Source organism: Choloepus didactylus, chromosome 12, assembly GCF_015220235.1.
Source record: "Choloepus didactylus isolate mChoDid1 chromosome 12, mChoDid1.pri, whole genome shotgun sequence".
NCBI classification, from domain to species: Eukaryota; Metazoa; Chordata; class Mammalia; order Pilosa; family Megalonychidae; genus Choloepus; species Choloepus didactylus.
In genome coordinates this window covers 19797035-19821843 of record NC_051318.1, presented here as the reverse complement: position 1 = coordinate 19821843, position 24809 = coordinate 19797035, and the positions used below count along the sequence as shown (strand labels likewise).

General features: G+C 39.5%; 2 protein-coding genes across 3 annotated transcripts in view; one reads left to right on the top strand and one right to left on the bottom strand.

Annotated features, from left to right (window-relative positions):
• LOC119506677 (protein mono-ADP-ribosyltransferase PARP4-like) overlaps nucleotides 1-20517 on the bottom strand; it is an 84411-nt gene extending 63894 nt beyond the window's left edge. Inside the window, exons 1-3 of one of the 2 annotated variants that reach the window (XM_037799683.1) lie at nucleotides 20204-20517; nucleotides 12664-12796; nucleotides 10735-10936 (exon numbers count right to left, since the gene is read on the bottom strand). In XM_037799683.1, coding sequence (XP_037655611.1) covers nucleotides 10735-10936; nucleotides 12664-12795 — 334 coding nt within the window. In that variant the 5' untranslated portion in view covers nucleotide 12796; nucleotides 20204-20517. The remainder of the gene's footprint in view (nucleotides 1-10734; nucleotides 10937-12663; nucleotides 12797-20203) is intronic. The other variant, XM_037799685.1, reaches the window with a different exon arrangement.
• LOC119506680 (U1 small nuclear ribonucleoprotein C-2-like) lies at nucleotides 19874-24744 on the top strand. The gene is made up of 2 exons (XM_037799687.1): nucleotides 19874-20588; nucleotides 24449-24744. Exon 1 carries the CDS (start codon nucleotides 20104-20106, stop codon nucleotides 20476-20478), a length of 375 nt encoding a protein of 124 aa, XP_037655615.1. The 5' UTR covers nucleotides 19874-20103; the 3' UTR covers nucleotides 20479-20588; nucleotides 24449-24744.
• Nucleotides 24745-24809: the final 65 nt, after the last annotated feature.

The following is a 24809-nucleotide window of genomic DNA, read 5'->3' as shown; positions in this document are numbered from 1 at the left end:
TTACCATAGGTTCATACCTACAGGAATGGATTAAGTTTTTCTGGGGTACATAGCTTCAAGCCACCATAGGTCACCTGCCAGTTCTCCATTCATGTCTGTGTGTTTGTCCTGAGACACACTTTCAGAGATCCAATTCAACCAAAAAATGCCATCAGTAAAGCACACTATTATTATCTTTTTTTAGATGGGAGTTCCTTCTGAAAATTTTTGCGTGCTTTCTAAGGCTTTGATTTGTTCCTGGCACTCAGAGTGTTCAGTTTCCCACTATAACCACTCCTTCTTGGTAGCCAGGCATTGGCCTTCTGTATTCTCTCATCTTCTGACTTAGCTTTTGCTTTAATGATTCCAGCTTCGTGAAAGGCTATTTTGACCTTGGGCAAAGGCAGTCATAGAATTAAAACATTTCAAGTTTGCTGTGATTTTTTTTTTTCTTTTCCTAATATCACATCTTGATTGTTTATATCCTGAAGTCTCTCATTCTGCAGGGTAGCTTGTGTCTGCTCAAGGATGTCACCCAGCATTTCATTCCTCCCTTCAAGGGTCTTGATGTTATCCTTAAATTTATTCACTCTGTCATATAGAATATTATTGTGCCTCTTCATTTCTTGTATCAATTTGATTCACTGATCTTCTGTTCCCAATTGGATGTTTTCTCTAGACATTTAGTGTTTTCCTCCATGTAATTCATTGTCTTCGACAAAATTTATTGTAAATTGACTTGATATACTCAAGGCTTTAGAGCAAGGACAGAGCTCCAGATGAAAACAAATAAAGCAATTCCCAAGTAGACAGCAATAATGATAGGCTTCCAAGGAATTCCAAAAAAAATCAGCATCAGGATGAAAATTTATCAGGCAGAAGAATATCAGTCAGATTGAATGCACTGAATGGGAAGGGTAGGTCTTCTCTCATATATTCATGAATTACCTGAATTAAATCCTTTGCAAAAATTCCAGAAATCACTCAAAACTCATGGTTGGCTATCTGGAGACCCAAGCAGAAGGATCCAGAAGAGCATCCAGGATGCCTCCATATCTTGGTCCCCTGTGGGGGGCACTAGGAATATGGAGGAGGAGGCGGAGCTGTGTTGGGAAGGGGTCAGTAATAAGGAGGTGCTGGGATTGGGGGTGGGGGTGTGTCCAGGGGCTAGGATAGGGAGGCATGTGAAAGGGAAGCTGCAGAGGGGTTTGGGTTCCTAGGAGAAGGAAGGGTTGGAGGTTGAGGATTGGGAGATGGTCAGTGGGAAGGGGTAGGGTGTAGGGAGTGGCACAAAATTTTTTGAATGACTTTTTTTTTCCTGAAGATTATGTCACACATGGTCAGGACCAGGATGGGTTCCTGAGTATTTTTGTGCCACAAATGAAGGTACTGGGAAAGTTTTAGTTTAAAGAAAGGAAATTCAAGGCTCCCAGGTGAGGCTGAACAATTTCTGCTTTATATTTTACTCATAGAGGAATCATAACACAATCTATCACATTATGGTATAAGAATAACTTTTAATGTAAGGATTTTTCCCTAGTTTTAATTATACCATCAAGACTTCAAAGACCATAGCAGTTCTGAATTTGATTGTATTATTCTGGATGTTGAAAAATCTGTTTACAATGTGAAAAGAATCTTTACCCTGTCCATTCCACCTTTAGCTACCATCCTCTGAGACAGTAAGAAAGTTTGATGATCATAATTACATTTCTGGACAATAGTTGTCTAAAGAGGCCTTGCCATACCAATATGTTTATGTTTATTTATATCTAATATAAAGTAATATTGATATAAATTATATAATATAAATTAATATTGATCAGAATGGCTTGGCTTATGATCCAACTTACTAGGAATGAATTTCTCTATGTTCAAAAGGCTTTCTTTTCTTAGATTTCAAAATAAAATCTAGGTTGTTTTGAAAGAACTTCTCTAGCAAAATGCTGGTTGTAAAATTTCCCTAGTCATTAAGTTCTGGTGATAATTTTTTTTTTTATCATCATTTTATTGAGATATATTCACATACCACGCAGTCATACAAAACAAATTGTACTTTCGACTGTTTACAGTACCATTACATAGTTGTACATTCATCACCCAAATCAATCCCTGACACCTTCATTAGCACACACACAAAAATAACAAGAATAATAATTAGAGTGAAAAAGAGCAATTGAAGTAAAAAAGAACACTGGGTACCTTTGTCTGTTTGTTTCCTTCCCCTACTTTTCTACACATCCATCCATAAACTAGACAAAGTGGAGTTTGGTCCTTATGGCTTTCCCAATCCCATTGTCACCCCTCATAAGCTACATTTTTATACAACTGTCTTCGAGATTCATGGGTTCTGGGTTGTAGTTTGATAGTTTCAGGTATCCACCACCAGCTACCCCAATTCTTTAGAACCTAAAAAGGGTTGTCTAAAGTGTGCGTAAGAGTGCCCACCAGAGTGATCTCTCGGCTCGTTTTGGAATCTCTCTGCCACTGAAGCTTATTTCATTTCCTTTCACATCCCCCTTTTGGTCAAGAAGATGTTCTCCGTCCCACGATGCCGGGTCTACATTCCTCCCCGGGAGTCATATTCCACGTTGCCAGGGAGATTCACTCCCCTGGGTGTCTGATCCCACGTAGGGGGGAGGGCAGTGATTTCACCTTTCAAGTTGGCTTAGCCAGAGAGAGAGGGCCACATCTGAGCAACAAAGAGGCATTCAAGGAGGAGACTCTTAGGCACAAACATAGGGAGGCCTAGCCTCTCCTCCGCAGCAACCGTCCTCCCAAGGGTAAAACCTATGGTAGAGGGCTCAACCCATCAAACCACCAGTCCCCCATGTCTGTGGTCATGCCAGCAACCATGGAGGTGGGGTAGGCAAACACCCTGCATTCTCCACAGGCTCCTCAAGGGGGCACCACATCATTTTTTTTTCCTTGTTTTTCTTTTCTTTCTCTTCTCTCCTTTTAACTTTCCCTTCTTTTTCAAATCAACTGCATGAAAAAAAAAGTTAAAAAGAAAACAAACATACAATAAAAGAACATCTCAAAGAGACCATAACAAGGGAGTAAGAAAAAAACAACTAACCTAAGATAACTGCTTAACTTCCAACATGTTCCTACTTTACCCCAAGAAAGTTACATAATATAGCAACATTTCTGTGAACTTGTTCCTACTATATCCATCAGAAATTAACAGACCATAGTCATTTCTGGGCATCCCCAGAACATTAAATAGCTTATCTGTTCTTCTTGGATTATTGTTCCCCCTTCCTTAATTGCTCTCTACTGCTAGTTCCCCTACATTCTACATTATAAATCATTTGTTTTACATTTTTCAAAGTTCACATTAGTGGTAGCATATAATATTTCTCTTTTGTGCCTGGCTTATTTCGCTCAGCATTATGTCTTCAAGGTTCATCCATGTTGTCATATGTTTCACCGAGATCGTTCCTTCTTACTGCCGCGTAGTATTCCATCGTGTGTATATACCACATTTTATTTATCCACTCATCTGTTGAAGGACATTTGGGTTGTTTCCATCTCTTGGCAATTGTGAATAGTGCTGCTATGAAAATTGGCGTGCAGATATCTGTTCGTGTCACTGCTTTCCGATCTTCTGGGTATATACCGAGAAGTGCAATCGCTGGATCGAATGGTAGCTCTATATCTAGTTTTCTAAGGAACTGCCAGACTGACTTCCAGAGTGGCTGAACCATTATACAGTCCCACCAACAGTGAATAAGAGTTCCAATTTCTCCACATCCCCTCCAGCATTTGTAGTTTCCTGTTTGTTTAATGGCAGCCATTCTAACCGGTGTTACATGGTATCTCATTGTGGTCTTAATTTGCATCTCTCTAATAGCTAGTGAAGCTGAACATTTTTTCATGTGTTTCTTGGCCATTTGTATTTCCTCTTCAGAGAACTGTCTTTTCATATCTTTTGCCCATTTTATAATTGGGCTGTCTGTACTATTGTCATTGAGTTGTAGGATTTCTTTGTATATGCAAGATATCAGTCTTTTGTCAGATACATGGTTTCCAAAAATTTTTTCCCATTGAGTTGGCTGCCTCTTTACCTTTTTGAGAAATTCCTTTGAGGTGCAGAAACTTCTAAGCTTGAGGAGTTCCCATTTATCTATTTTCTCTTTTGTTGCTTGTGCTTTGGGTGTAAAGTCTAGGAAGTGGCCTGCCTAATACAAGGTCTTGAAGATGTTTTCCTACATTATCTTCTAGGAGTTTTATGGTACTTTCTTTTATATTGAGATCTTTGGTCCATTTTGAGTTAATTTTTGTGTAGGGGGTGAGGTAGGGGTCCTCTTTCATTCTTTTGGATATGGATATCCAACTCTCCCAGCCCCATTTGTTGAAAAGACCATTATGGCTCAGTTCAGTGACTTTGGGGGCCTTATCAAAGATCAGTCGGCCATAGATCTGAGGGTCTATCTCTGAATTCTCAATTCGATTCCATTGATCTATATGTCTATCTTTGTGCCAGTACCATGCTGTTTTGGCAACTGTGGCTTTATAATAAGCTTCAAAGTCAGGGAGTGTAAGTCCTCCCACTTGGTTTTTCTTTTTTAGAGTGTCTTTAGCAATTCGAGGCATCTTCCCTTTCCAAATAAATTTGATAACTAGCTTTTCCAAGTCTGCAAAGTAGGTTGTTGGAATTTTGATTGGGATTGCATTGAATCTGTAGATGAGTTTGGGTAGAATTGACATCTTAATGACATTTAGCCTTCCTATCCATGAACATGGAATATTTTTCCATCTTTTAAGGTCCCCTTGTATTTCTTTTAGTAGAGTTATGTAGTTTTCTTTGTATAGGTCTTTTACATCTTTGGTTAAGTTTATTCCTAGGTACTTGATTTTTTTAGTTGCTATTGAAAATGGTATCTTTTTCTTGAGTGTCTCTTCAGTTTGTTCATTTCTAGCATATAGAAACATTACTGACTTATGTGCATTAATCTTGTATCCCGCTACTTTGCTAAATTTGTTTATTAGCTCTAGTAGGTGTATCGTTGATTTCTCAGGGTTTTCTAGATATAAGATCATATCATCTGCAAACAATGACAGTTTTACTTCTTCTTTTCCAATTTGGATGCCTTTTATTTCTTTGTCTTGCCAGATTGCCCTGGCTAGCACTTGCAGCACAATGTTGAATAACAGTGGTGACAGCGGGCATCCTTGTCTTGTTCCTGATCTTAGAGGGAAGGCTTTCAGTCTCTCACCATTGAGTACTATGCTGGCTGTGGGTTTTTCATATATGCTCTTTATCATGTTGAGGAAGTTTCCTTCAATTCCTACCTTTTGAAGTGTTTTTATCAAAAAGGGATGTTGGATTTTGTCAAATGCGTTTTCAGCATCTATTGAGATGATCAATTGATTTTTCCCTTTCAAGTTTTTAATGTGTTGTAATACATTGATTGTTTTTCTTATGTTGAACCATCCTTGCATGCCTGGAATGAACCCCACTTGGTCATGGTGTATGATTTTTTTAATGTGTCTTTGGATTCGATTTGCAAGTATTTTGTTGAGGATTTTTGCATCTATATTCATTAGGGAGATTGGCCGGTAGTTTTCCTTTTTTGTAGCATCTTTGCCTGGTTTTGGTATTAGATTGATGTTAGCTTCATAAAATGAGTTAGGTAGTGTTCCATTTTCTTCAATGTTTTGAAAGAGTTTAAGTAAGATTGGTGTCAGTTCTTTCTGGAAAGTTTGGTAGAATTCCCCTGTGAAGCCATCTGGCCCTGGGCATTTATTTGTGGGAAGATTTTTGATGACTGATTGGATCTCTTTGCTTGTGATGGGTTTGTTGAGGTCTTCTATTTCTTCTCTGGTCAGTCTAGGTTGTTCATATGTTTCCAGGAAATTGTCCATTTCTTCTACATTATCCAGTTTGTTGCCATACAGTTGTTCATAATATCCTCTTATAATTTTTTTAATTTCTTCAGGATCTGCAGTTATGTCACCTTTTTCATTCATTATTTTGTTGATATGGGTCTTCTCTCTTTTTGATTTTGTCAGTCTAGCTAGGGGCTTGTCAATCTTGTTGATCTTCTCAAAGAACCAACTTTTGGTGATATTTATCCTCTCTATTGTTTTTTTGTTCTCTATGTCATTTATTTCTGCTTTAATCCTTGTTATTTCTTTTCTTCTACTTGGTTTAGGATTGGTTTGCTGTTCATTTTCTAGCTTCTTCAGTTGATCCATTAGTTCTTTGATTTTGGCTCTTTCTTCCTTTTTAATATATGCGTTTAGTGCTATAAATTTCCCCCTTAGCACTGCTTTTGCTGCATCCCATAGGTTTTGTTATGTTGTGTTCTCAGTTTTCATTCGTCTCTATATATTTAGCAATTTCTCTTGCTATTTCTTCTTTAACCCACTGATTGTTTAGGAGTGTGTTGTTTAACCTCCAGGTATTTGTGAATTTTCTAAGTCTCTGATGGTTATTGACTTCTAATTGTATTCCATTGTGGTCAGAGAATGTGCTTTGAATAATTTCAATCTTTTTAAATTTATTGAGGCTTGTTTTATGTCCCAGCATATGATCTATTCTGGAGAAAGTTCCATGAGCACTAGAAAAGTATGTGTATCCTGGTGATTTGGGATGTAATGTCCTGTATATGTCTGTTAAATCTAATTCATTTATCAGATTGTTTAGGTTTTCAGTTTCCTTATTGGTCTTCTGTCTGGTTGATCTATCTATAGGAGAGAGTGATGTGTTGAAGTCTCCCACAATTATTGTGGAAACATCAATCGCTTCCTTTAGTTTTTCCAGTGTTTCTCTCATGTATTTTGTGGCACCTTCATTGGGTGCATAGACATTTACGATTGTTATTTCTTCTTGCTGAATTGCCCCTTTTATTAGTATGTAGTGGCCTTCTTTGTCTCTCAAAACATCCCTGCATTTGAAGTCTATTTTATCTGAGATTAATATTGCTACACCTGCTTTCTTTTGGCTGTAGCTTGCATGAAATATTTTTTTCCATCCTTTCACTTTCAGTTTCTTTGTGTCCCTGTGTCTAAGATGAGTCTCTTGTATGCAACATATTGATGGTTCATTTTTTTTGATCCATTCTGCGAATCTATATCTTTTAATTGGGGAGTTTAATCCATTTACATTCAACGTTAAAACCGTGAAGGCATTTCTTGAATCGGCCATCTTATCCTTTGGTTTATGTTTGCCATATTTTTCCCTCTCTCTATTAATATCCTTTATTGTACCCATACCGAATCTCTTTAGTACTGAACCTTTCTCCAAGTCTCTCTGTCCTGTCTTTGTTTCTCTGTCTGTAGGGCTCCCTTTAGTATCTCCAGTAGGGCAGGTCTCTTGTTAGCAAATTCTCTCAGCATTTGTTTGTCTGTGAAAAATTTAAGCTCTCCCTCAAATTTGAAGGAGAGCTTTGCTGGATAAAGTATTCGTGGCTGGAAATTTTTCTCACTCAGAATTTTAAATATATCGTGCCACTGCCTTCTCGCCTCCATGGTGGCTGCTGAGTAGTCACTACTTAGTCTTATGCTGTTTCCTTTGTATGTGGTGAATTGCTTTTCTCTTGCTGCTTTCAGAACTTGCTCCTTCTCTTCTGTGTTTGACAGTGTGATCAGTATATGTCTCGGAGTGGGTTTATTTGGATTTATTCTATTTGGAGTTCGCTGAGCATTTATGATTTGTGTATTTATGTTGTTTTGAAGATTTGGGAAGTTTTCCCCAACAATTTCTTTGAATACTCTTCCTAGACCTTTACCCTTTTCTTCCCCTTCTGGGACACCAATGAGTCTTATATTTGGACGTTTCATATTATCTATCATATCCCTGAGGTCCATTTTCGATTTTTTCAATTTTTTTCCCCATTCTTTCTTTTATGCTTTCATTTTCCATTCTGTCATCTTCCAGGTCACTGATTCGTTGTTCAACTTCCTCTAGTCTTGTACTATGAGTGTCCAGAATCTTTTTAATTTGGTCAACAGTTTCTTTAATTTCCATAAGATCATCCATTTTTTTTATTTAGTCTTGCAATGTCTTCTTTATGCTCTTCTAGAGTATTCTTGATTTCCTTCATATCCCGTACTATGGTCTCATTGTTCATCTTTAGTTCTTTGAGTAGCTGCTCTAGGTGCTGTGTCTCTTCTGGTCTTTTGATTTGGGTGCTTGGGCTTGGGTTATCCATATCGTCTGGTTTTTTCATATGCTTTATAATTTTCTGTTGTTTTTGGCCTCGTGGCATTTGCTGAAGTTGATAGGTTTCTTTTAGGGTTTGTAGACCTATTGAAGTCCTTATCTCTAATTTCTCAGATCTACAGCTTCGTGGAGTACACTTTCTCTAACTAACCAGCAGGTGGCGTCCACGAGCCACCTGTTCTCCACAAGCCAGTTCTCCCCTGCTTAGCCTTTTTGGTGAGTGGGGGATTGAGTCTTGTGGGGCCCAATTGGTGTACCAAGCTTGCGTGTGTAGTTGGTGTTGCCTGCCCTGTATGTGGGGCGTGTTTCTGGGCAGTCGGGGAGGGGGGGTGGCCCTAACAATCAAATCTCCCTGATGATCCTAGAGTTTTAAAGCTGCTGCAATAGTCTAATCCTTCAGTTCAGTCCTGCCACAGTTTGTCTCTGCCACTGACCCACAAGTCTTTGGTATTGGCGTATGGCTCCTGAGACTTGCAAGTGGGCCCCTCTTCCAGGCTGTGCACCCCGGGTCCTCTGTTGAGGGATGACTGTGCTATGTCACAGGTGAGTGCCGTCCCCCCAGGGCAGTTCTGGGCTGCTGGGCTGTGTAGGGAGGCTCCCAGTCTGCTGAAATGATGGCTGAATGGGTCTTTGTTAATTCACACTGCTCCACCTTCCCAGCTCTGGGACAATCAGCTGAGGTTGCAGGGAAAGCTAATGTCCACGCCCAGTTTTGTGGTGTGTGCCTGTTATTTGAAGCACTTCCGTCACACTGTGTTGTCTGGGGCAGCTCTGGGCTATGGGGCTGGCGATGGGCAGGAGTGTTTCCTGTCCACCAGGATGATGGCTGTGAGCGGACACCCCCCTTTTCTTGGGAAGTTGTGGTGTTTAGTGAATTTTCTCAGCCACTGGATTATTGCCTTTTGTCTCAGAGCTCTCTTAGTTCTGCTCTTGACTTGACGTGCCCAAATTGCAATTCTTTGAAGCTTTCTGTATTGGGCTTCTTAGAGTAATTGTTTTAGAAAAAGAAAAAAGGATTAAAAAAAAAAAAAAAAAAAAGGGCCCTCCTCAGAGATCTAATGGGTTATTGAAATGCTAATAGACAAAGCAACCAGGGCCAGTAAGGAAAGGTCCACAGGGCAGAGAGATCAGCTTTTCTTCGGGATTTGCATATGCGCCTCAAGGCCTGAGCTCCGCCCTTCCCCTTTCTGTGTTCACCAGAACTCCAAAAATCCTCTGCTTTTATTTTGGAGTTTTTCGTGTTATTTTTTTTTTTTCTATGCCTGTCTCCTCTCTGCTGGGCTGACAGCTCTCAGATTCTCTGGTGTCTGGTCTCAGTCTATCTATGGTTGGAGTATGGATCAGTAGAATGAGTTTCCGAGAAGGGCTACCACTGCAGTTCTCCCTTCTCCTTCCTGGAGCTGGCAGCCCCTCCTCCCACGGGACTGAGCCTGGCAGGGAGGGGCGCGGGTCCCCTGGCCGCAAAAACTTACAGATTTCGCTGATCTCAGCAGTTCGACATTTTCATGAGTGTTGTATGAAGTATGCCCAAAGACAGATTGCTCTGTGGTGTCCAGTCCACGCAGTTCCTGGCTTTTTACCTACTTAACTGGAGGAGTAACTAAAACTTACAGCTCACCAGTCTGCCATCTTGCCCCGCCTCCTGGTGATAATTTTTTAACACAAAGGGTTTTCCCCCTTCCCAGCTACAAATACACATTGAGTTTTCTGAGCTTGTCAGTGTCTTCGTAGTCATTTTGAATCTGACCACACTAGACTGGATGTTGAGTAATCTACAGTCATTCTCATTATTCACAAGTTCTGTGTTTGCGAATTTGCCTACTCACTAACCTTTCTTTGTAACCCCAAAATCAAAATGCTTTCGTGGTTGTTTGTGGACATGGGCAGAGTGGTAAAATCTTTGAGTTACCCTAGGTATAGAGTCTCAGGAGACGTTGGACAAGGCCATACTCTGCCTTCTTGTTTCAGCATTCAGGCGATAAAAAAGTGTCCTTTTCCCGGTATAAAAGGTGCCATGTTTTTGCATTTTTGTGCTTTTTGTTGGTGATTTCACTGTTTAAAATAGCCTCCAAGCATAGTGCTGAAGTGCTGTCTAATGCTTCTAAGTGCAATAAGGCTGTGATGTGCCTTAATAAGAAAATACAAGTGTTAGATAAGCTTCAGTCAGGCATTATTTATAGAACTGTTGGCTGTGAGTTCAATGTTAATGAATCAACAATATATATCTTAAATAAATTAAACAAAAACATACCTAAAACAAGGTTATGTATTGATTGATTGATGAAAATGTGACCAGAGGCTCACAGGAACCTAACCCTGTATTTCTCCTAGGAGCAGTGGTTCAGTATTCACTAATTGTTTGTGGCTGCTTCCTAGGACATTACCACAAAGAGGGAGAATCAGCTGTATTTTTACTGCTTAGGTAGGCTTTCGTCTTTCACTATTTTTGCTGCCCATTTTCTGAGGTAACATGAAGCCTAAATAATTTTGTAGCATTTCTGTCTATAATATCTTCAACAAACCAAAATGTTCACTATAGCACCTCTACTATATTAAGTGCATAATATGAAATAAATACTTACCTGAACTGCTTGCTTTTTGACTAGGCAAGGGCATGATGTCCAGTGACTTCTTAGGCACATAATTCTTGACATCCAAAAGTCTCCTTTCTTTGATAGATTCCCATATAAAATCTGGGTTTGCAATATGGATATGTTTCTTTTCGATGGATTTCAGTTGGTACGCACTTAGAACATCAACATTGTCTAAGATTACATGTGTGCACTAAGAAAAAAAGAATCCATTATGTATCAGTAAAAACAAAATTCAAATAAATTATTTGCATCTGTTACTTTCACTCTTACAAAGTCTTGTTTGAAGGTGATCTGTGGAAATATTTCTCAGATTTCTAAAACTCCTATAAATAATATAATTTTCAGTTACATAAGAGTTAAAAAAAGTTTAAAGAGTATGGATGTACCATAATTGTTAAGCAAGCCTACATGTTGTGTTCAGATTTTCACTGTTGTAAACAATGCTGTGATGAACATCTTCATGCATGTATTTTTGTGCACTTGTTCAATTATTTTCTTAGAAATGGAATGGAAGCTTCAAAGGGATTCATTATTTATTTTAATTTGATAATTACTCATTACATTAATTTATTTTTGGACAAATAGTTCATGCACAGTATAGAATTTCTAAAAAATAGTATAATAGTAATATGTTAACATCTCCCCCACTTCCATTCCCAGTGCCTCTTCCCAAAGTTCCACCTCCTGGTATATCCTTCTACAGATGTTCTATGCATAAGCAAACATACATAAATTCAGAGCACTTTTTGTTTTTGACTGCAAATGGCAGCATACTGTACACACTCTTCTGTCCTTGCTTTTCCACTCACAATTCACCTTGGAGATCATCCCTCATCATAACCCATAGAGCTGTCTTCTTCTTTACAACAGCTGGTTTGCACATTTCAAATGTTTATATACATTGGCAAAATAACTTCCAAAAAGTTTGCACTCACAGTACATGAAAGTTTCTAAAAATTAGAGACCATATTGGCATGCTCCATCCAGAAGATAAACTGAGAAGGTGTAACAGGTACGAATTACTCATCCACCCTCAGAAATGGTAAGAACAGGTAAGGGAGGGAGATCCTGTGAAGTATGTCAATTATAGGGACATTCCATTTCTGACATTCATAGGCAAACCACTAAACTTCAAGAGAAATATCCAGTGTCCAGCTGGAGTTGAACTTGGTTCACAGAACTAACAAGGCTTACCCAGGCTGAGCCCTGGGGCTGTGGGTTCTCGGGAAGGACAGACCACTGAGCTGACCAGATCAGTTAAGGGGAAAACTACTGAGGGCCAGGCCCCCCATTCACAGCCCCTTTGGACTCCAATTTTTACTTCTTCCAGTGAGGTGGTTAAAAAAGAGGAGGTTGGCCTTGACTATTTTCAAGATTTCATCCAGCCGTGAAATTCTATATCTAAACTGTTCAAGTCTATAGTTAATTTCAAGAATTGGAGGATAGCTTCCTTCAGCCTTTAAACCAACAAAACAAAAAGGATACAGATTGGTTTACACTGCATATTTTTCTTTCTATCCCTTATGAGCCACACTTATAGGTATCACTCAGGGTTAATATATTGAGTGACTATGACATTCTTTTTGCACATGCTGTGCACTATGGCTCTTCTCCTTTGAAAACAGATTTGGCTAGCCTAAAATTATTTCTGTTTGTGTCTTCAGCAGGGCTCTAATAATATCAGATTCACAGGCATCAAGGATTGACAGCAAACCAAAGCAGGCTGAAGTTGGGGCAGGCTGTCTCCTGTACCTGCCTTTTCATGGCCAGCTTCTTCCCCTGCTGGCAGTCACAGTTTCTCTTGCCTTTATGGACACTGTCCTGCTGCTAAATTTCTCTGCTCACTCTTACAACCATCACCGTATGCTCCCTTAATGCATGATGTTGATCATAAGTTCTTATGAAATTGGCTAATACCTGAGGATTTAATAAAAAGGAAAATTTGCCACCATTTTCCTTAATGTCAGTCTGTAGCTTTTTCTTCTGGTGATGAGGTAAGTACTTCACTTTCAAACAGAAGGTACAATTTGCAAAGATTCCCATAGTCATCCTGTAGAAAAAAAAAAATTCAAGCCAGAGTTTTTAAGGACTCTTTTTCCAGTAACTAAATCACAGTGAATTTAGTATTTTATCCATGCAAACTATGGGCATGATTTAAAAAAAAAAAAAAGGGTAGCAATCATAATATAATCACAAAAACTGAACATTATGTATTCTGGCTTCCAATATGTACATTGGTTTTAGAGTAATTTCTAGCTTTAATGGATATGATACCAAAACTCCCTTTGTACACGCTTATACATCATAATGAAAACAGACACATATAGGTTACAGATCAAATATGTGGCTGAAAAATATCAAAACATTTACAATATTTCTAAATTAAAAGTTAACATTATGTGATAGTGAAATCATGGATTTTTACATATAACTCTTTTATAAATTCAAAGAGGCCCTTTCATTAACTATGTGGGTTTCTTTTAAGCCATTCTGGAGAAACAGTGAAAAATAAGTAATTATGTTTTGATAGTTATATTAGAATGGACTCGAAGTTAACTTATTTGACTGTATCTCCATTCCCACATACAGAAAAGAATTACGTCTAAAATTAGTGTGTTTTGAATTGAAAGAAAATTTTAACAATAGACTAATAAATGGTGAATTATTAGGTTTAATTCCCAATAGCTATTTGTCAAATTTTAAAAACTAACAGGGTTTCCCAAAGTAAACTGATGTTACTTGAATTTTGGCTCCTTTGTCTAATGCTGGTTTAACGAAGGTCACCAAGTGTCCTGTATGGCTTTGTTGCTGTGTGGGGCAGCGTTAATCTCCCCAGGGTGTGCAGTTTTCCCCAACCTTCTTGGGTACTGTTATGGATCAAATCATGTCTCCACGAAAAGTATGATCAAGTCCTAACCCCTAGTCCTGTGGATGTGAACCTATCTGTAAATAGGACCTTTGAAGACTTTATTAGTTAAGATGACACCAAACTGAATGAGGGTGGGCCTTAATCTGATACGACCGGAGTCCTTAAAAGCAGAGGAAATTGGACTGGAGGAGATGAGACAAAAGGAGACAGATGGGACGGGCAGGCAAGATGGCGGCATAGAGAGGAGTGGAAGCTAAGCAGTCCCCCTGGAACAACTACAAAAAACCAGAAACAACTAGTAAATAATCCAGAATAACTGCGGGGGGACAAACGAGACCATCCACTCATCATACACCAACCTGAATTGGGAGGAATGCCCGAGAACACAGCATAAAATCTGTAAGTAAAACCTGCGGAACCAGGTCGGAAGACCCCCTCCCCCATAGCCCGAGCTGCGGAGCCGCATGGTGCCACAGAGAAGCTCTCTCCCAGCAAGCAAATACAGCTCAGCTGAGCTCCAACTGGGGTTTTCAGTAGCGAGTGTGAACTGCTCACTACAGGTACGCAGCCCCAAAAAACAGACAGAGGCTTTGGGTGACGACTGACCTGGGAGAGCCGGAGGGTCGCCTTGACTGGGTCTGAAGGGGACTATCTGATTCTTTTTTGGCTTAGTGGAGAAAGCCCCAGTCATTTTCAGTTTCCAGGGCTGTGACTCTGGGAAGGGTGGAGACAGCACAAGCAGAGAGTGAGACCATTGAAATGCTAATGACCTCCACCTGGGGGCTCTGTCTTCTCTAGGAGGAAAGGGGTGGGGCCCTTTCCATTCAGAACCAGACCCCAGAGCCTGGGGGAACACGGCCATACCTCCTCACACCAGTCAAGAATTATAGGCTAACAGGCGCCACCTGCTGGGCAGAAAAGCACAGTGACCCGAGGCATCAAAGGGTGAAGCAATTTTCTAAGACACACCCGCAGGGAAACCAGATACTGAATATTTCTTCCCTCTGTTCTGGTCTGGGAAACCTGATTTGGATAAACAAGGAAACCATGACTAGACAACAGAAAATTACAACCTACACTAAGAAAAACAAAGTTATGGCCCAGTCAAAGGAACAAACGTACACTTCAACTGAGATACAGGAATTTAAACAACTAATGCTAAATCAATTCAAAAAGTTTAGAGAAGATATTGCAAAAGAGATAGAGGCTGTAAAGGAAGCACTGGACTTGTATACGGCAGAAATCAAAAGTTCAAAAAACCTACTGGTAGAATCTATGGAAATGAAAGGCACAACACAAGAGATGAAAGACACAATGGAAACATACAACAACAGATCTCAAGAGGCAGAAGAAAACACTCAGGAACTGGAGAACAAAACACCTGAAAGCCTACACACAAAGGAGCAGATGGAGAAAAGAATGAAAAAATATGAGCAACGTCTCCGGAAACTCAAAGATGAAACAAAGTACAATAATGTACGTATCATTGGTGTCCCAGAAGGAGAAGAGAGGGGAAAGGGGGCAGAAGCAATAATAGAGGAAATAATTCATGAAAATTTCCCATCTCTTAAGAAAGACATAAAATTACAGATCCAAGAAGCACAGTGTACTCCAAACAGAAGAGATATGAATAGGCCTACGCCAAGACACTTAATAATCAGATTATCAAATGTCAAAGACAAAGAGAGAATCCTGAAAGCAGCAAGAGAAAAGCAATCCATTACATACAAAGGAAGCTTAATAAGACTATGTGCGGATCTCTCAGTAGAAACCATGGAGGCAAGAAGGAAGTGGTGTGATATGTTTAAGATACTGAAAGAGAAAAACCACCAACCAAGAATCCTGTATCCAGCAAAGCTGTCCTTCAAATATGAGGGAGAGCTCAAAATATTTTCTGACAAACAGACAATGAGAGACTTTGTGAACAAGACACCTGCCCTACAGGAAATACTAAAGGGAGCACTACAGGGTGATAGAAGACAGGAGTGTGTGGTTTGGAACACAATTTTGGGAGATGGTAGCACAACAATGTAAGTACACTGAACAAAGGTAACTATGAATACGGTTGAGAGAGGAAGATGGGGAGCACGTGAGACACCACAAGAAAGGAGGAAAGATAATGACTGGGACTGTGTAACTTGGTGAAATCTAGAGTATTCAACAATTGTGATAAAATGTACAAATATGTTCTTTTACGAGGGAGAACAAGCAAATGTCAACCTTGCAAGGTGTTAAAAATGGGGAGGCATTGGGGGAGGGATGCAATCAGCATAAACTAGAGACTGTAACTAATAGAATCATTGTATTATGCTTCCTTTAATGTAACAAAGGTGATATACTAAGGTAAATGCAGATAAGAGGGGGGGATAGGAGAGGCATGTTAGACACTTGACATTGGTGGTATTGTCTGATTCTTTATGGTGGGTAATGTCCATGATCAACTGTACAAATACTAGAAATCACTTCATGAACCAGAACAAATGTATGACAATACAATTAGAAGTTAATAATAGAGGGGCATATAGGAAAGACCTATATACCTATTACAAACTATATACTACAGTTAGTAGTATTTCAACATTTTTTCATAAACAGTAACAAACGTACTATATCAATACTAGGAGTCAACAATTGAGGGGGGTTGGTTAGGGATAGGGGAGGATTAGAGTTTCCTTTTCTTTTTTTCTTTTTTCATCTTTCACTTTATTTCTTGTCTGGAGTAATGAAAAGTTTCTAAAAATTGAACAAAAATTAAGTGTGATGGATGCACAGCTGTATGAGGGTACCCAGGGGCAAGTGATTGTACACTTTGGATCTTTGGATAATTGTATGGTATCTGAACAATCTCAATAAAAATGAAAAAAAAAAAAAAAGAGCAATTAAAGTAAAAAAGAAAAAAAAAAAAAAAAAAAAAAAAGGAGACAGATGGCCATGTGACGGAGGCAGAGATCTAATAACAGATCGCTAGCAAGCCACTGCCAGAATGCTACAGACGTCAAAGGAAACATGGCTCTGTTGACACCTTGATCTCGGACTTCTAGTCTCCGAAACTGTCAGAAAAATAAATTCCTGTTGTTTAAGCCAACTGGTCTGCCGCATTTGTTATAGCAGCCCTAGAAAACAAAGGCAGGCACAAATTCCCTGAGGTTTGTGTTGATATGCAGGGTTTCTTGCCACCCTCCTCCTCTACCTGTTCTCCAAATGTCCAGTTCTTCAAGGTTGGACTCTGCACTCCACCCCTTTGGCTTAAGTCATAGCATACATTTCCAGAAGCTTTGGATGCTATCACTGCACTGACAATTCTCACCTGTCTGCGTCCCAGCCAGGACAAATGCCCGCTGCCTCCCTGGGATACATCTTTGGTCTCACATGGCCCTGTCCCCAACCTGGGCTATTCCCCTGTGCCCCTTTGGTAAATGCCTGCCACTGTCCAACTTGCTGCCCATGCCACAAACTTGCGTGCCAGCCCTGATTTCTCCACTCCTAACCCCTTTAGTCAACAGCATTTCCTGTCATTGCTACTCCTACATGCAACCTAATCTATCCACGTTTTTCCACCACTGCTGCTGCCATCATGGTCTGTATAGGCATGGCAGGCTCACCTGAACCCTGGCCACTGTCAATCCTGACCTGCCACCTCTCTCCTGCTCATTCTCTGCCTCCCATCTCTCTTCCAGACTGCAGCATGAGGAATCTTTTTTTAAATTACATTTCCAATAAAATACAAATTCCTTATCACCAGGTCCACCAAACCCCACATGCTGCTCTTCCTCCCTGGACCCCCGAGCCACACCTCCACGTACACTGTATACACCCAGCCACCACCTTGTAGGATCTGCCCAATGAATGAACAAATTCAGTGTTCACAATTTTTTCTTTTCTCTGAAGTTTTATTAAACTAAAATCCCTTGATTTAATTCTGCCTTCCCATTACATTCACATTTAGTAATTCTATATTTATTGATTGTCTTTAACATTCAAAGTGATTGATTCATAAATTAAAATCTGCTTGTAGATGGGAGTGGTAATAATGATGGATACCCTGAAAGACATTACACCACTCTATTTAGATTAATCTATCTTGCTTTTAATCTGTAACAGTTCAACAACAACAACGACAAACCAAAACTCTTTAATGAATCTTCAACAATTTTAAGGGCAGTCTCTATGTAATATCACCCGGCTATGCTGGATGAGGCTGAAGTGAAGGTGGCAACTCTGGATCTTCCCTAGGTGTATTCTTAGTCCTCTGACCTTTTAAAAAAAGGTTTTCCAATGGAAAAGTACTTGACGCTTACTGAAAGAAATGTGGAAAATACAGAACAACATGACAACAGTAAGGTATTCTCAAAACCTAGGGGCCATCCTAGCATCCTGCTTTTTTTTTGCTTCCAGGCTTTTATCTAGGTATATGTACTATAATGAACTACCCTATCAAAATTGAAATCATACTATATACACAATACCATTCTGATTTTGTAATTAAACATTCTTGTAGAACATTTTTAGTAGAGGCTATCTTAGAGATATACCATAAATGAGCTATTTCTCTATTGTTGGGCAATTAAATTATTTCTAATTTTTGGTATCACAAAGGTATGGTGAACATCTTTATGTGTAAACTTTTGTTTGCATTTCCAGTGATTAGAAAATAATTCGTAGAACTACTGAGTCAAAGAGTTTGAACAATTTTTATTCTTATTAAATTGTATTACTTTTCAGTTTTGCTTAAATTTTCTAATGCATTAGGAAATTACTATACATTTGTCTTGCTTAAGACAGCTTCCTCCCTACAATGTAACAGTTAATGATCATGAAGAAAAGAAAAATAAAAGCACCCACAGCACTGTAAATGCTTAATTAATTAAAATGAATGCATTTAATGGTATGTAAATTATACCTCAATAAAGTTGTTTAAAAAGCAGATACTCATATTCCCTGCATCCAGAGATAATGCCACTGTTGATATTTTGATATATTTCCTTCTGGTACTATTCTTTTCCTATATCATATTTTACTAATCATTTTATAAAATATAAATACTGATTAATGTTGCACATTTAGTTTTATAGCTAGTTACTCTTTGGGTTTTATCAAGAATTATCCGACATCACTAAATATTCTTTGAAAATATTTTTAGTGGCTACATAAATAAGCTGGCCACTGGTGGCTTCCTCCTTTCAAACCATTCTGTAAACAACAGCCAGAGGTCATTTATGCTTTCACTGAGTACCTATTAAGTATATAAAGATATGCATGGACACTGGGCAAGGCCCTGGTCAGGCTCTACAGCCAATCTGCACAGCTCACTCCAGTCCGCCCCTTCCCGGTGTCTTCCAAGGGTCAGGCCCTGTCCTAGGGAAACAAGATAATAGGGTGTGGCCCCAGCCCCTGAGAAACTCACCTCCCCTCAAAAGTCCCTGGCTACTCTATCTATAAACAGTTGGTACAGTTGGGAGCAAGAGGCTTACTGCCTCACACATCCTGTTTTAGAACAGGCATTTCCTCCTCTCTGACAGCCCCAGGCTTTACTCTCTTAAAGATTCAGCTCAAGGGTCTCCCCATTCAGCAAGTCTTCCCTGCCTGCTCTGATCTAGCTGCTTTGCTTCCAATAGCTCCAGAGCCTAAGGGTTTTGTCACACACCACTCTGCAGTCACTGGCTCTTCCCTCTCTTCCCATTATCAGTTTTCGCAGGAAGGCCAGTCTCAAATGAGGGACCAGGCCTGGCTCATCTTTATAACCCTAGAATCTAGATCACTTTTAGTATACAGTAGGCATTCAATAAAGCCTAGAATTACAGAAAAGCCTTCTGACGCTATTTGCATATTCGGACTCAACGGGCATCTCTACCTCACCCCTCTAATTAGCCTGCTGAACCGCTAACAAGCAAAGGCATCACTTTGGTAACATTCCCACCCTCACGGCCCACCTTGGCCCTGAGTGCACGATCAAGTCCAATGTAACGCACTGTGCACGTATTCAGAGTGAACGTCTCCTTTATGCTAGCACCACCTGGAAAGGGCCTGAGCTTGAACGCTCCGCCGGGCCCTGTTTCCACAGAAGCTGAAGTCTACTGCGCCTACTTTCATGACGGATGAGTCACAGTGCGTTCCCCTCTGGAACTAGCTAAGTGATTTAAAGGCTTTTGACTTTGGATCTCAACAAGCACGTTGAGCGTTCCTGTTACTGTTTACCCAATTACTCATGACTCAGATTAAATTCCTTGATTAAAAACCGTAAAAGCGTGTACTCTGGCACACACTTTCTTTGAAATCTAACTTTCATTTTCGCGAATAGGGGAGGCGTCCGGCCCAGGGTCTGACTCCACCCTCCGGCCTTCCCCAGGGCCCCAACCAGCGAATGGCCCTTGTCCTCTGCGCGAGGAGGGTCCCGATGAACCTTTGCGATGTCTCTGGAGAGCCCGGCCGCTCTAAGGAGAGAGGAGGCCCCTTAAGCGCAAAGGACCGAGTGCTGTAAAGACACATTGATGTCGCCAACAGCACAACGCTGCAGTGAACGCACTTCTCTCTGTCCAGGCACCTCCCGCCAAGGATTACTGGGATCCCGGCCACCCGGCGCCCACGCACCTGGCAGAGGGTCCGTACCCGCTCCGGGTGCTTCCAGATCTAGCGCTCCCGAATTCGGGGGGCTTCCAGGAGCTGCCCAATTCCAGGTGGTCCCGGTTCCAGCGCTCCCAGGCCTCTCCGCTCTGGGCGCCGACGTCCTGGCGAACGCGAGTGTAACCCGGTCCCCTCCGGCCTCCAGAGGCCGCGCCCCGCACCCGGCGTCCCAAGGGCCGAGCGCCTCTAGTGGAGACCGCTGCGGCGTGGCAGCGGGAACCCGGGGGCGGGCTCGGGCTTGAGCCGGTGGTTTCACTTCCAGAATCAGCCCGCAGGTTCAGGATGTTTTAAGTTTCTTCTTTCAGGCGGGTTTTGGCCAAGAAGTGTAACTCCAGAGTCGGAACTTGGGACGGTAGGTGGATGTTGCCGCCATTGAACTGAAAAATCAGGGAAATTCCTGGAGGCAGGGAAGAAGGAAATGACTGATTGGGGAAACGGGAGGGAAAGATAATGCATTTAGTTTAGGACTCCCTGCATTTGAAGTTTGTGGTTGTGTATGTAGGTAGTTGGAAATAATACGATTCTGCAGAGGTGGGAGCCGGGGACAAAGATCTATGATTCACTGAGTAGAGGTCAAGTGGGAAAGAATCAGATTCTCCAGGTACTCAATAAAATAAGAATAGAAAAAGTCAAGTACAAAATTTTGGCAAAGTTTGATGTTATATATATGTTAACAAAATAGAAATTTTAAAAATTGTTACAAGAGATAAAGGAAATATTTTATGTTGATAAAAGAGTAAATCCATGCAGTGGATATAACAATTATAAACCATACATACCTAACAGCAGAGACCTACAATATATGAAGCAAAAATGAACAGAAATGAGGGGAGAAACAGAGTTTTACAAAAATATTTGGGGCCTTCAATACCCCACTTTCAATAGATAGACTAAGCAGACAGAATATCAGGAAGGAAACAGAGGACTTGAACAACACTATAAAGCAACTAGACCTAGCAGAATGTACATAATACTCCACCCAACAACAGCAGAAGACATATCATTCTAAGTGCACATAGAACATTCTCCAGGATAGATGTTAGGCCATAATACAATTCTCAATAAATTAAAAAAGATGGAAATCATACAAAGTATCTTCTCCAACCATAATGAATGAACCTAGAAATCAGTATCAGAAGAGAAAATCGAAAATTCTCAAATATGTGGAAATTAAAGAACACCTTTTTTAAAATACAATTTTAATGAGATATATTCACATACCCTGCAATCATCCACGGTGTACAGTTATTCACAGTACCATCATATAGTTGTGCATTCATCACCAGAATCAATTTTTGAACATTTTCCTTATTCCAAAAGAAATAAAAGTAAAAAAGAACATAAAAATCCCAACCTCCCCCATCCCCCCTCATTATTTATTTACTTTTTTTGTCCTCATTTTTCTACTCATCTGCATGTATACTGCATAAAGGGAGTGTGAGCCACCAGATTTTTACAATCACACAGACACACCATGTAAGCTATATAGTTATGCCGTCACCTTCAAGAATCAAGGCTACTGGGTTGCAGTTTGACAGTTTCAGGTATTTCCTTCTAGCTATTCCAATACACTAAAAACTAAAGAGGGGTATCTTTATAACACATAAGAATGTCTTCCAGAGTGACCTCTGAACTCTATTTGAAATCTCTCAGCCACTGAAACTTTATTTTGTTTCATTTCGCTTCCTCCTCTTGGTTGAGAAGATTTTCTCAATCCCATGATGCAGGGTCCAGACTCATCCCTAGAAGTCATGTCCCATGTTGTGAACAGGATATCCACCCCTGGGAGTCATGTCCCATGTAGGGGGCAGAGCAGTAGTTTACCTGCCATGTGGGCTTAGAGAGAGCACGAGAGAGGGCCACATCTGAGCAACAAAGAGGTTCTCTGGGGGAGACTCTTAGGCATAATTATAAATAGGCTTAGCCTCTCCTTTGCAGTAAGAAGCTTCATAAGGGCAAGCTCCAAGATTGAGGGCTTATCCTACTAAACTGTAAGTCCTTAAAGTTTGTGAGAATATCAGTAATAACCCAGGTGGGGAAGTCCAACATTTCTGCAATTTTCCCCAGTTCCTCAGGGGGGACCTGCAAATATTTCATTCTCTGCCAAAATTACTTTGGTATGTATCGGGATTTCACACTAACCTGTACAAACCTACCAGATCTCACTTCCTATTCAGGAAACACTTCCTTAAACGATGGAAAAAAGAAAAAATCACTAGGGAAATTAGGAAATACTTTGACAAGAATGAAAACAATAACACAACACATGGAAACTTATGGGATGCAGTGAAAGCTGTGCTCAGCTGGATATTTATAGTTATAAACACCTACATTAAAAAAGAAGCAAAATCTCAAGTTAATAACCTAACTTTATACTTTAGCAAACTGGAAAAATAAGAGAAAACTAAACCCAAAGCCATCAAAAGGAAGGAAAAATAAAAACTGGATTGGAAAGAGATGAAGTAGAGAATAGAACAACAATAGAAGCAATAGAAGCATAAGTTGGTTATTTGAAAAAAATCAACAAGATTGACAAAGTATTACTTTGACTGACTAAGAAAAAGGGAGAAGACACAAATAACTAAAATCAAAAATGAAATTGGGACATTATTAACGACCCTATAAAAGAATATTAGAGACTACCAAGAATAATCATTTGCCAGCAAAGCAGATAACTTAAATGGACCTATTCCTAGAAACACAAAAATTACTACAACTGACTCAGGAGGAAATATAAAATCTGAATAGACCTATAACAAGGAAAAAGATAAAAACAGGAATCAAAGATTCTCAACAAAGAAAGCTCAGGATCAAATGGCTACACTGCCATAATCTACCAAACATTCAAATAAGAATTAACACCAATCCTTCTCAACTCTTCCCCAAAAAATAGAAGAGGGGGGAACGCTTCTTAACTCATTCTGTGAGGCTAGCACTACCGTGATACCAAAGCCAGACAAAGACATTACTAGAAAAGAAAACTACAGACCAATATTCTTTTTTTTTTTTTTTTTTTTTTTTTTTTTTTTTTTAAATCATCATTTTATTGAGATATATTCACATACCACGCAGTCATACAAAACAAATTGTACTTTCGATTGTTTACAGTACCATTACATAGTTGTACATTCATCACCTAAATCAATCCCTGACACCTTCATTAGCACACACACAAAAATAACAAGAATAATAATTAGAGTGAAAAAGAGCAATTGAAGTAAAAAAGAACACTGGGTACCTTTGTCTGTTTGTTTCCTTCCCCTACTTTTCTACACATCCATCCATAAACTAGACAAAGTGGTGTTTGGTCCTTATGGCTTTCCCAATCCCATAGACCAATATTCTTTATTAACAAAAATCCTTAACAAGCAAACTGAATTCAGCAGTAAATTAAAATGATTATACATCATGACCAAGTGGAATTTATACCAGGAAAGCAAGGGGTTTTCAACATATAAAAATCAATGAATGTAATAAATCAGATTTATAAAGGAAAAAAAATCATGAGATTATCTCAACTGATGCATAAAAAGCCTTTGATAAAATCTAACATCTTTTTATGACAAAGACACCCAACAAAATAGGGATAGAAGGAAATTTATTCAACATGAGAAAGGCCCTAAATGATGAAAACACAGTTGACATCATACTCAATGGTAAAAGACTGAAGAAAGCTTTCTGCCTTAAAGCAGGAATTAAGAAAAGGAGGCTCAGTTTCACCACTTTTAGTCAACTTTGTACTAGAAAGTCTAGGCAGAGCAATCAGTCAAGTAAAAAAAAAAAAAGCTATCTAGGTTGGAAAGGAAGAAGTAAAACTATCTATATTCTTAGATAACATCATCTTATATATAGAAAATCCTGAAGAGTCCACAGAAAAACCATTACAGCTAATAAATTCAGAAAAATTGCAAGGTACAAGATGAGCAAACAAAAATCAGTTATATTTCTATAAACTTAGCAATGAACAGTCCAAAAGCAAATTAATATAACAATTCCATTTACAATAGCATCCAAAGGAATAAAATACCTAGGAATGAATCTAACCAATGACAAAACATTGCTGAAAGAAATCAGAGAAAACCTAAATGAATGGAATAACATCCGGTATTCATGGATTGGACAACAATATTGTTGAGGTGGCAATATTCCCCAACATGATCTATAGATTCAATGTGATCTTAAATCAAAATCACAATGGCCTTTTATTTGCAGGAATGGAAAAGCTGATCCTAAAATTCATATGGAATTGCAATGAAGTCAGAAGAGCCAAAACAATATTGAAAATGAAGAACAACACTGGGAGGACTCCTAGCTTTTCAATTTGAAAATTTAATACAAAAGTACAATAATCAAAATGGTGCAAGACCATTCCTCTGTAGCTCAGGAGAGCATCCCATCTCCCCTGGTCTGCTCTCAGTATTCTGGCAACTTTGTGCTCTCACTGCAGTTCTTTGTGTTCTACATTATCCTCTCCCTTCCAAGTCTAGCTGGATTGCAGAGTTAAGTTTCTGAGTATGAAATAAAAACTTAAACAACCAAGAAAAAAAAATAGTGCAGTACTGGCATAAGGAGC

What these genes read in the sequence shown, in the direction of transcription:
- LOC119506680 (XM_037799687.1), top strand. Translation starts at nt 20,104, where the DNA reads ATGTCGCCAACAGCACAACGCTGCAGTGAACGCACTTCTCTCTGTCCA.